Below are 12,248 nucleotides of genomic sequence, written 5' to 3'. Positions count from 1 at the left end.
ACCTGTTCCAATTAGCTCGTGGTTCAGGTAGTAATCCAGAGATTATTCCCTTTTGGTTCTGCTTTTTAATTTAGCCCTTCGCGTCTCATATTCCTTCAGCAGAACCTCTACTCCTGTTCTACCTATGTCGTTGGTAGCTACATGGACCACGACAACTGAATCTTTACCTTCCGACCAAGTTCCTCTGCAGCCCAGATGAGGTATCCTGATTCCGAGCACCAGGCAGGCAACACAACCTTCGGGAGTCTCACTCCTGGTCACAGAGTACAGTGTCAATGCCCCTAACTATACTATCCCCAATTACAACTATATTTCTTTTCTCTCCCTCCACTTGAACGTCTCCCTGAACCACGGTGCTGTGGTCAGTTTGCTCATCCTCCCTGCAGTCCCTGCTCTCGTCCACACAAGGAGCAAGAATCTCAAACCTGTTGGGACAAGGTCAAGGGCTGATGTGCCTGCAACCCTACCTCCCGGATCCCTCCACCACATCCACTGGTTCTCCTTTATCTATGCTAGTGGCAAAAGCCTCAACAAACCCCAACTAATTCGTCAAACACAATTTTTCTTTCATAAATCCATGTTGCTTCTTCCCAATCACATGCTATGGAATAGATAAAAGCAAATTACTGCGGATGCTGGAATTTGAAATCAAAAAGAAAATGCTGGAAAATCTCAGCAGGTCTGGCAGCATCTGTAGGGAGAGAAAAGAGCTAATGTTTCGAGTCCAATGACTCTTTGTCAAAGCTCCTTTTCCTTTAGAATAGATGCTGATAGCTTCCCAGCACGGTGCCACAAATGGATAGCACTGTGATTTCACAGCGCCAGGGTCCCAGGTCTGCACATTTTCCCCGTGTCTGCGTGGGTTTCCTCCGGGTGCTCCGGTTTCCTCCCACAGTCCAAAGACGTTCAGGTTAGGTGGATTGGCCATGATAAATTGCCCCTCATGGTTAGGAGTGATTATTGGGTTATGGGGATAGGGTGGAAGTGAGGGCTTAAGTGGGTTGGTGCAGACTCGATGGGCCGAATGACCTCCTTCTACACTGTATGTTCTATGTCTATGTCCCTACTGCTGAGATCAAACTTATCAAAAGATTTTCCATTTTCTCGCTCTCTCCTTTCTTAAATAATGGGGTTAAATTATATGGGGTGGGGGTGGTGGTGGTGGGGTTGTGGTGGTGGTGGTGGTGGTGGGGTGGTGGTGGTGGTGGTGGGGTGGGGAGGGGGAGGGGGATGGGGGATGGGGGGGTTGGGGGGTTGGGGGGTTGGAGGTGGGGTGGTGGTGGGGTGGTGGTGGGTGATGTGGTGGGGGGGTGGTGGGGGGGTGGTGGGGGGGTGGTGGGGGGGTGGTGGGGGGGGGTGGTGGGGGGGGTGGTGGTGGGGTGATGTGGTGGGGGGGGTGGTGGGGGGGTGGTGGGGGGGTAGTGGGGGGGTGGTGGGGGGGTGGTGGGGGGGTGGTGGGTGGGGGTGTGGTGGGTGGGGTGGGGGTGTGGTGGGTGGGGGTGGGGTGGTGGGTGGTGTTTGCTGGTTAAAAATACTTTTAAGGAACTTGTGAGACTTCCCCTTGCTTTACTAAAGTTCATAAGTTCAAGGAGCAGAATTAGGCCATTTGGCCCATCGAGTCTGCTCTGCTATTCGATCATGGCTGATCCCATCCTGGCCTTAACTCCATCATCCTGCCCGATCTCCATAAGCTTTCAACCCATTACCAATTAAAAATCTGTCTAGCTCCTCCTTAAATGTACTCACTGTCCCAGCATCCACCGCACTCTGGGGTAGTGAATTCCACAGATTCACAACCCTTTGGGAGAAGTAGTTTCTCCTCAACTCTGTTTTCCATTTGCCACCTCAGCAGGACATAGATTGATTGGAGGTTTGGCCAGAGAAATAGCAAATGGTGTTTAAAGTGAACCCCCACTGAACTGCCTCCAATGCCACTACATCTTTCCTCAAATACGGGGACCCAAACTGTGCACAATACTCAAGGTACGGTCTTACCAATGCCTTATATAGTTGCAACACTTTGTTACTGTTATACTCTATTCCTTTAGCTATAAATGCCAATATTCCATTCATTTTCTCTTTATTATCTGTTGTACCTGCATTCTAGTTTTCTGTGAATCAGGAAAGAGGACCCCCACCCAGATCCCTCTGCAATGGAGCACCCTGAGGTCTCTCTCCATTTAGATCATTTACCCTCTCATTTTACCTCACAAGCCAAGGATCTGGGTGAACACTGCTGCCTCACAGCTCCAGGGTCCTGGGTTCCACTCTGGCCTTGGGTGACTGTCTGTGCGGAGTCTGCACATTCTCCCCATGCTTGCGTGGATTTCCTCCGGGTGCTCCGGTTTCCTTCCACAGTCCAAAGCTGTGCTGTTAGGTGGATTGGTCATGATAAATTACCCCTTAGTGTCCAGGGGTGAACAGGTGAGGTTATGGGTATAAGGTGGGGGAGTGGGCTGAGGGGGGTGCTCGGTCAGAGGATTGGTGCAGACTCGATGGGCCGAATGGCTTCCTTCTGCATTGTAGCAATTCCATGATGTGATTCTATTCTATGAGTCATGTGAAATTAACTTAAAATTCATGAAAGTGAAAACAAATCCAAACAGGAACACTTCTTACCCATTGGTTGTCGGTCACTGGGCATCTTGAATATTTTGTTGTTGACTTTCACTTCCCCCTCCCTGTACTCGGGCTCTGATAATTGTAAATCTTTACAAAGTTTTGATAAGATCTGGGTGGGCTTCAGAGAGTCGCGCCATGCATTGTAACCTTGACTACAAATCAAACAGCAAAAGACACAATTAAACCATTTGGCAGAAAAATATATTTCACAATTGGTCACATTTGGTACTTGGCCTGAAACCATAATAATAATAATTTTTATTGTCACAAGTATGCTTACATACACAGCAATGAAGTCACTGTGAAAATCCCCTAGTCGCCACATTCCGACTCCTGTTCGGGTACACGGAGGGAGAATTCAAAATGTTCATATGGGCTGTTTAGCACAGGGCTAAATCGCTGGCTTTAAAAGCAGACCAAGGCAGGCCAGCAGCACGGTTCGATTCCTGTATCAGCCTCCCCGAACAGGTGCCGGAATGTGGCGACTAGGGGCTTTTCATAGTAACTTTATTTGAAGCCTATTTGTGACAATAAGCCATTTTCATTTCATTTCACCAAACAAGCATGTCTTTCGCTCAAACTGACAAGATGAGGATCCCTGTTAATTGTCTAAATTAAATACTCTTGGTCGGCCCTGAGTAGTCAATTTTTTAAGAAAAATCAATCACTTTTATTCTGACATGGAAGATATTTTAAACTCCAATAACCAGTTCATATTCTCTAACTTTTCTTCATTAGCTGTATATTGATGCTGTATTAAAAGGCAGTCATAAACCAGGTGATTGTTTTGTATCTGGGTTAAATTATAAATTGTAAATTGATAGAATGGATTATTATTGAAAAGATTGGGGGATTCTGGTGGTGAAATGTAGATGGAGGTCACACATTGGGTGGCTCCTGCTGAACTTTTTGTTTTTGACCTTTTGCACCCAGTTTTTGGGGAGAATTTTGCTGATTATTTAATGGAAAGTCTGAGGCAACCGAAAGAGGTGGAAAACCCGGAAAAAGGGGCCGAGCGACGTCTGTGTGCAAGTTTGCTGGGGAGTTCAGCGGAAGGTAATATGGCAGGAACAGGCGCACCGAGTGGGACCGCGCCCATTACGGTGGGCAGGGCCGGCCCAAGGTACCGGCAACTCGGGCAGCCGCCCGGGGCGCCATGTGCAAGGGGGCGCCAGAGACTCGGGTCCCGCGCATGCGCAGTTGGGCCGGTGCCAACCAGGGCGGCCCCCCCCTCCAGCCGTCCCCACCCTCCGGCCGCCCCCCCCGGCCGCCCGCCCCCCTCCGGCCGCCCCCAACCAGGGCGGCCCCCCCCCCCCTCCGGCCGCCCCCCCCTTCCGTCCGCCCCCCCTCCATCCGTCCCTCCCCCTCCGTCCGTCCCCCCCCTCCGTCCGTCCCCCCCCTCCGTCCGTCCCCCCCTTCGGCCCCGCCTCCCCCCCTCGTCCCCCCCTCGGCCCCGCCCCCCCTCGCCCCCTCCTCGGCCCCGCCCCCCCTCGGCCCCGAACCCCCCCTCGGCCCCGCCCCACTCGGCCCCGCCCCCCCTCACCCCCCCCTCGGCCCCGCCCCCCCTCGCCCCCCCCTTGGCCCCGCACCCCCCCTCGGCCCCACCCACCCCCCTCTGGCCGCCCCCCCCCTCCGTCTGTCCCCCCCCTCCGTCCGTCCCCCCCCTCGGCCCCCCCCCCCCAAAGGGCGCCGAAGTTCAGCTTGCCCGGGGCGCCAGCAACCCTAGGGCCGGCGCTGACGGTGGATACGCTGGCCTAGGTGATGGCCGGGAGCTTGAGCTGCTCTTTCCAAGCACAGAGACCGGCATCACAAGGGGATGATGATCTCGCTCAAGGAGTGGGGGGAGGAAGCCCTTGCCCCGATGAAGGCTCTGGCAAAGACGTCGATGGCAGTGTGGGATCAAGGAGAGGCGTTGAAGGGGGTGGGGGAGGTATTGTTGCAACTCAGCTCGATGGGTAAGGAGCTGTGGAGGGTGATGCAGAGTAATAAAAGGCTGCAAGCCAAAGTGTAGGAGCTGGAGGACAGGTCTCGAACACAGGTCTCTTCTTCGGTTGTGTTTGGGAAGGGGTGGTTTAGGGCTGTGTGGTGATTGGTTGGGATTTGGTGCTTTTGGGTTTGAGAGATTACTGTGTTGGAGTTTGGAAGGTTTGGGTGTGGGGTGTTAATAATAATCTTTATTATTGTCACAAGTAGACTTACATGAACACTGCAATGAAGTTACTGCGAAAATCCCCTAGTCGCCACATTCCGGCGCCTGTTCAGGTACATGGAGGGAGAATTCTCTGGCAGCACGGTAACACGGTGGTTAGCACTGTTGCTTCACAGCGCCAGGGTCCCAGGTTCGATTTCCGGCTTGGGTCACTGGCTGTGCGGAGTCTGCACGTTCTCCCAGTAACTTCATTGCAGTGTTAATGTAAGCCTACTTGTGACAATAAAGATTATTATTATTCAGAATACCCAAATTACCTAATAGCACATCTTTTGGAACTTGTGCGAGGAAATCGGAGCATGTTGGTTTGGTTTTTGCCTGGGAGAGGGGCTCTGGCAGGGGCTACCTTGCTAGCCAACGTAAACTGGCTAGTGAACAGGAGCCATATGGGGGGGGAGGGGCTGTCGCCATTGTAATCTGTATGGACAGGTTTCGATGGACCTGGGAGGTGTGAATGGTCGGGAGATGAGACGATACTGGGAGAGGGGGTTTGAGACAAAGTGGTTGGGAGACTTCCAGGAAGGGAAGGAGGGGCTGACGGTGACTGAGGGTTGGGCTGGGTCCCACCTGTTGGGTGGGGCCAGGAGTAGTGGCTATGACAGATAGGAAGGGGTGGGAGTGGGTGGAGTGAGACCTCCCCCCCCCCAGACAAAGTTGCAACATTGACCGTGTGAGGGCTGGATGGGGTGGGATGGGGTTGCCGATGAAGCAAGTCAGACTCTTCTCATATTTGAAGAGCCTGAAAGCTGACATGGTGCTGTTGCAAGAGACCCATCTGAGGGTGAAGGAGACTTCGGAAGGGCTGGGTGGGTCAGGTATTCCACTTGGGCTTTGGTAGCCGGGCACTGGAGTAGCTTTTCTAGTGGGTAAGAGGGTGGCTGATCAGGGGGAAGGTACGTTATAGTACCAGGCGCTTTGGGGGGGAAGGGGTTGGTGATGTTGATTTGCATATACGCCCCGAATTGGGATGACGTAGGGTTTATGAAAAAGATGTTGGTTGCCATATCAAATTTGGATACGCACCAGTTAATACTGGGGCTGGGGTGAGGAAGGCAGAATAGGACTGAGTCAGCACAGCTTCGTCAAGGGGAGGTCATGTCTGACAAATCTATTAGAGTTCTTTGAGGAAGTAACAAGGAAGTTAGACGAAGGAGAACCAGTGGACGTGATTTATTTATATTTCCAGAAGGCCGCATAGGAGACTGTTAAATAAGTTAAGAGCCCATGTTGTTAAGGGTAAGATCCTGGCATGGTTAGAGGGTTGGCTGACTGGCAGAAGGCAGAGAGTGGGGATAAAGAGGTCTTTTTCAGGATGGCAGCCAGTAACCAATGGTGTGCCTTGAGGATCTGTGCGGTGACCACAACGTTTTACAATATACATTAATGATCTGGAGGAAATAACCGAAGGCACTGTTGCTAAGTTTGAAGATGATACAAAGATCTGTAGAGGGACAGGTAGTATTGAGGAAGCAGGGGGGCTGCAGAAGGATTTGGACAAGCAAGGAGAGAGGGAAAAGAAGTGGCAGATGGAATACAATGTGGAAAAGTGTGAGGTTATGCACTTTCGCAGGAGAAATGGAGGCAAAGACTATTTTCTAAATGGGAACATGCTTAGGAAATCAGAAGCACAAAGGGACTTCAGATTCCTTGTTCATGATTCTCTTAAGGTTAACGTGCAGGTTGAGTTGGCAGTTAGGAAGGAAAATGCAATGTTGGCATTCATGTCGAGAGGGCTAGAATACAAGACCAGAGATGTACTTCTGAGGCTGTATAAGGCTCCGGTGAGACCCCATTCGGAGTATTGTGAGCAGTTTTGGGCCCCGTAACTAAGGAAGGATGTTCTGGCCTTGGAAAGGGTCCAGAGGAGGTTCACAAGAATGATCCCTGGAATGAAGAGCTTGTCTTTTGAGGAATGGTTGAGGACTCTGGAGTTTAGAAGGATGAGGGGGGATCTTATTGAAACTTACAGGATACTGCGAGGCCTGGATAGAGTGGACGTGGAGAGAATGTTTCCACTTGTAGGAAAAACTAGAAGCAGAGGACACAATCTGAGATGAAAGGGATGAACCTTTAAAGCAGAGATGAGGAGGAATTTCTTCAGCCAGAGGGTGGTGAATCTGTGGAACTCTTTGCCGCAGAAGGCTGTTGAGACCAAATCACTGAGTGTCTTTAAGTCAGAGATAGATAGGTTTTTGATCAATAAGGGGATTAGGGGTTATGGGGAGAAGGCAGGGGAATGGGGATGAGAAAAATATCAGCCATGATCGAATGGCGAAGCAGACTCGATGGACCGAGTGGCCTAATTCTGCTCCTATGTCTAATGATCTTATGTGCTGCCTCCATTGCCCCCACATTCTCAGGGCTGCCACTACCACTGGACTTGTGGAGTAATGAGCTGGCGAGAACGGCAGAGGTACTGTTAACAGAGCCTTTAGACTCGTGCCCTTGCAAGATGCCACCTCCACTCACTCCCACACCGACCCTTCCCCACTACCCATTTCCTAACCATCAAAATATTGGCCGCCCAGTAATAGTTGAAAGGGTTCGGAAGGGCCAAGCCCCTCTCCCTTGTCACCGCTCAAGAAGGACCTTCTTCACCCTCGGGGCTTTCCCGGCCCATATAAATCCCGAGATCGCCGCGTTCATCTTCCTAAAACATGCCTTGGGATGAAGATTGGGAGACATTGAAACACAAACAGCAATCTCGGGAGGACTGTTATTTTCACAGTCTGTACCCTCCCCGCCAATGACAGCCGTACGGAAGTCCCCTTTATTTGCTCAATCACCCTGTCCAAATTTAGTGTATGCAGCTGACCCCAGTCCCTTGTCACCTGAATCCCCAGGTATGTAAAACCCCTTACCACCACTTTGAACGGCATCTCCCTCAGTCTCCTCTCCTGCCCCTTTGCCTGGATCGCAAAGACCTTGCTCTTGCCCATATTCAGTTTGCAACCTGAGAACCGGCCATAATTCCTGCGATTTCCCCCCAACAGGTCTGTTGTATAAAAAAGTAAATCTTCCGCGTAGAGCAAGACTCTATGTTCCACCCCCCCTTCTCACTGTCCCCCGCCAAATGTTCAATGCCCTCAGCACCATTGCCAAAGGCTCTATGGCCAGGGCAAACAATAGTGGGGAGAGTGGGCACCCCTGACTTGTCCCCCTGCACAGACTAAAATACTCCAATTGAACCCGGTTGGTCCTTACGTTCGCCATCGATACCTGACATAGCTATGGCCACCACCACCTTGATCTCGCGCCCCTCCGCAGGCATCATTATTACATTTAGGAGCTGCCTAATGTCGGACGTCAGGTGTCATCTCTTCACAAATCCCGTCTGGTCCTCCCCTATTACCCCCGGAACACAATCCTTTATGCGCGTGGCCAAGATCTTTGCCAGCAATTTTGCACCTACATTTAACAGAGAGATTGGCCTGTACGACCCACAACTCCCCGGATCCTTATCCCTCTTCAAAATAAGGGAACTCGATGCCTGCAGTATACTCGATGCACTCCCAGCTCCTTGGACTCGTTAAAAGACTTTACCAGGAACTGCCCTGGCAACCCGGAAAACTTTTTATAAACCTCAACCTGGTATCCGTCTGGCCCTGGGGCCTTACCAGATTGCATCCAACCTGTCTATAAACTCCCCGAGCCCAATTGGGGCTCCCAAACCCTCCACCAACTCCTCATCTATCCTCAGAAACTCCAGCCCTCCCAGAAATCGCTTCATACCCTCCTCCTCGACTGGGGTCCAGGGTCCCAGGTTCGATTCCCTGCTGGGTCACTGTCTGTGTGGAGGATGCCCATTCTCCCCGTGTCTACAAGGGTTTCCTCCGGCTGCTCCGGTTTCCTCCCACAGTCCAAAGTTAGGGTTAGGTGGATTGGCCATGATAAATTGCCCATAGTGACCAAAAAGGTTAGGAGAGGTTATTGGGTTACGGGGATAGGGTGGAAGTGAGGGCTCAAGTGGGTCAGTGCAAACTCGATGGGCCAAATGGCCTCCATCGGCACTGTATGTTCTATGCTCTAGCAGTCCCTCCGCCTTACCAGTGGACAGGAGCTCAAATTCCAGCTGCAGTCTCTGACGCTTGTCATGTGATAGTACCTTTAAGAAATGGGTGTTTATCAGTGATGTAAGAGTGTGGGTAGAGCTGGGCTATCTGTCAGCTTTTTACTTTCATTTTAGGATGTTTGCTGCAGGGTGTGTTTTAGTTTCGTTTTCAGTGTTGGAGCTGAAGCCAGACAGAGCAGGTGTACTGTTGATCTCTCTGTCATGAAAAGACTATCTCTTGATCATTTGGTGAATTCAGAATTATAAATGTTTTCAGTAGTGAATGTAAACCTGATGTGCTTCTGTTAAAATGTGTTTCTTCTGTCTTCTGGATGTCTTATGGATGTTATTAAGGATTACTTAGTGTTGTATTCTTTGTGGGTTGTAATTGAATTGATGGTTGCTAAGATGTTCACTGTATGTTTTAAAAAGGTTAACTTGAGTTCATAGAATAAATACTGTTTTGCTTTAAAAATTACTTTTCCATTTCTGCTGTACCACACCTGTGGAGTGGGCCGTGTGCTCCCCATACCGCAATCTATTAAAAGTTGTGGATCAGGTGAACTCTATGATACACTTTGGGGTTCTCTAAACCCTGGCCTATAACACGCTCCTTCAGGAGCCTGTCATCCGGAAACTCCGCATACCTCCTGTCCACCTGTAACATTTTGCCTACCAGTCAGTCTAACTCCACCACTCAGCTTCTCCTTATGGGCCCGAATTGAGATGAGTTCCCCTCTGATAACCACCTTCTGTGCCTTCCACACCACCCCAGCCAAAACCAAATCCGTGTCATTGATCTTTATATATCCCCGAATGGCCTCCCTCACCCTCTCACACACCTCCCCGTCCGCTAACAGTCCCACACCTAACCTCCACTGCGGGCGCTGGGCCTTTCCTTTGTTAACTTGACACCACAATTGCTAAATATTCAGTATCCACCACCTCAGCCAGCAGCGTTTTATCCATAACGAAACAGTATATCCGGAAATACACCTTGTGTACATGGGAGTAGAATGAAAACTCCTTACTCCTTGGCCTCCCAAATCCCCACGGATCCACCCCCCCCCCCCCCCCCCCGCCCCCCCCTCCCCCATGTGCTCCATAAACCCCGCAGCTCCTTTGCCATAGCTGATACCTTCCCAGACCTGGAACTCGGCCTATCCAGCCTTGGATCCAGGACTGTGTTGAAATCTCCCCCATAATCAATCGATGTGAATCCAGGTCCGGAATCTTCCTCAGCACCCGTCTAACAAAAACCCAACATCATCCCAGTTTGGGGTATATATTTACCAATATCACTGCTATTCCCTCCAATTTTCCACTAACTATAACCTATCTAACCCCCCCCCCCGGTCCACCTCTAACTTCCATCTTCCCCACCTCGAACGCCAGCCGTTTATTGACAAGGATAGCTGCCTCCCTCATTTTAAAGTCTAATCCCGAATGGAACACCTGCCCAACCCATCCTTTCCTTAACCTAATCTGGTCCCCCACCTTCAAATGTGTCTCCTGTAACATAGCCACGTCCGCCTTCAGTCGCCTCAAGTGCGCGAACACACGGGCCCATTTGACTGGCCTACTCAGTCTCCGAACGTTCTACATGACCAGCCTGGTCGGGGGGCATCCAGATGGTGAGGGCACAGCAGACCGCCACAAAGCGGGTGACCCTCTGGGGTCTGTACTGTACAACCCCGATGATGTACCGTCAATTACCACAAGATGAAAAAGGTGAAACAACCGAGGCTCATTGCACAAGATGTTGTGCCTCCTGCAGCTGGAACCAGAGTGGCTGCAGCAGGCAGGGATTTACCGTAGTACTTGTAATACACGGGCAGTGCCCTAATACATACAATATATGTTCTGTTGGGTTTACCACACCCGACAGAACATCCAGGCATCGAAGCTGCATTTTCAGCAGGCAATACAATATTCAATGATAGCACGGTTGTCAGCGTGGGCCTCATTATAAAGGGTATCCGCACCAGTGTCATCAGCCATGACCTCAGTGGGTACCCCTTGACCCCCATTAGACAACCCGTAATCCTGGGGTGGTCCTCGAAGATACTGGGGATCTCAGTGCCCCAGGATGTAGCTGTCATGCATGGTCCCGTGTAGCAGGCACACATGTGCATGATTTGGAGGTAGTGTTGAGCACAATCTAAACATTCAGGGAGTGGAACCCCTCCCTGTTAATATATGGCACAGGGCAAGCTCTAATGCCCCGGTGCGTGCATGGTGACATGCAGCTATACATTACTCCCTGGACCTGGGGCATCCCGGCAATAGTGGCAAATCCGGCAGCCCGGGCATCTTGCTGGGCCTGATCCAGGTGGAAGGTGATACAGTCAGAATCCGGGCATACAGAGCACCTTCAGGATGCACCTATGAAAATGAAAAATGAAAATCGCTTATTGTCACGAGTAGGCTTCAATGAAGTTACTGTGAAAAACCCCTAGTCACCACATTCCGGCGCCTGTCCGGGGAGGCTGGTACGGGAATTGAACCGTGCTGCTGGCCTGCTTGGTCTGCTTTCAAAGCCAGCGATTTAGCCTTGTGAGCTAAACCAGCCCCTTGAGCTGATGACTTTACAATACAACACAGGTCCTCACTTGAGCCCTGGAATTACCTGGTGACATTGAAATGTAGGACTGCCGTGACCTTCACAGCCTCGGGAATAGGTGTCCTCCGCCTCCACGGGGTGCACTGTCCTATAGGATGTGGCACAAGTGCCACCCTATCTCTCTGCTAATCCCTCATTTGAAATATCATTATCATAGAATTTACAGTGCAGAAGGAGGCCATTCGGCCCATCGAGTCTGCACCGGCTCTTGGAAAGAGCACCCTACCCAAGGTCAACACCTCCACCACATCCCCATAACCCAGTAACCCCACCCAACACTAAGGGCAATTTAGCATGGCCAATCCACCTAACCTGCACATCTTTGGACTGTGGGAGGAAACCGGAGCACCCGGAGGAAACCCACGCACACACAGGGAGGATGTGCAGACTCCGCACAGACAGTGACCCAAGCCGGAATCGAACCTGGGACCCTGGAGCTGTGAAGCAATTGTGCTATCCACAATGCTACCATGCTGCCCCAATATCCTTCAGCTGTGAAGCTGGAGGCTGCTCACAGTCAATGGGAGTGAAATTGATTTTCAGGAGAGAAGCTGCAGCGGGGCTCTGTCCTGGGGGGGGGGGGGGGGGGGGTTTGGTGGGATTGACAGGCTGCAGCGGGGCTTTGATCTGGAGGGGGGGGGGGGTTGGTGGGACAGACAGGCTGCAGAATGGCTCTGTCCTGGGGGGGGTTTGGTGGGACAGACAGGCTGCAGAATGGCTCTGTCCTGGGGGGGTTGGTGGGA

The 12,248-nt window shown here is 51.4% G+C and overlaps 1 protein-coding gene across 1 annotated transcript in view; it reads right to left on the bottom strand.

The window, feature by feature from the left end:
* The window catches only part of LOC119969776 (fer-1-like protein 4), a 427,310-nt gene that overhangs the window by 51,507 nt on the left and 363,555 nt on the right, over nucleotides 1-12,248 (bottom strand). The window contains 1 exon segment of the mRNA XM_038803853.1: nucleotides 2,620-2,774. Coding sequence (XP_038659781.1) covers nucleotides 2,620-2,774 — 155 coding nt within the window.

This window comes from Scyliorhinus canicula, chromosome 7 (assembly GCF_902713615.1).
Source record: "Scyliorhinus canicula chromosome 7, sScyCan1.1, whole genome shotgun sequence".
NCBI lineage: Eukaryota > Metazoa > Chordata > Chondrichthyes > Carcharhiniformes > Scyliorhinidae > Scyliorhinus > Scyliorhinus canicula.
This window is presented reverse-complemented; position numbering and strand designations above follow the sequence as displayed.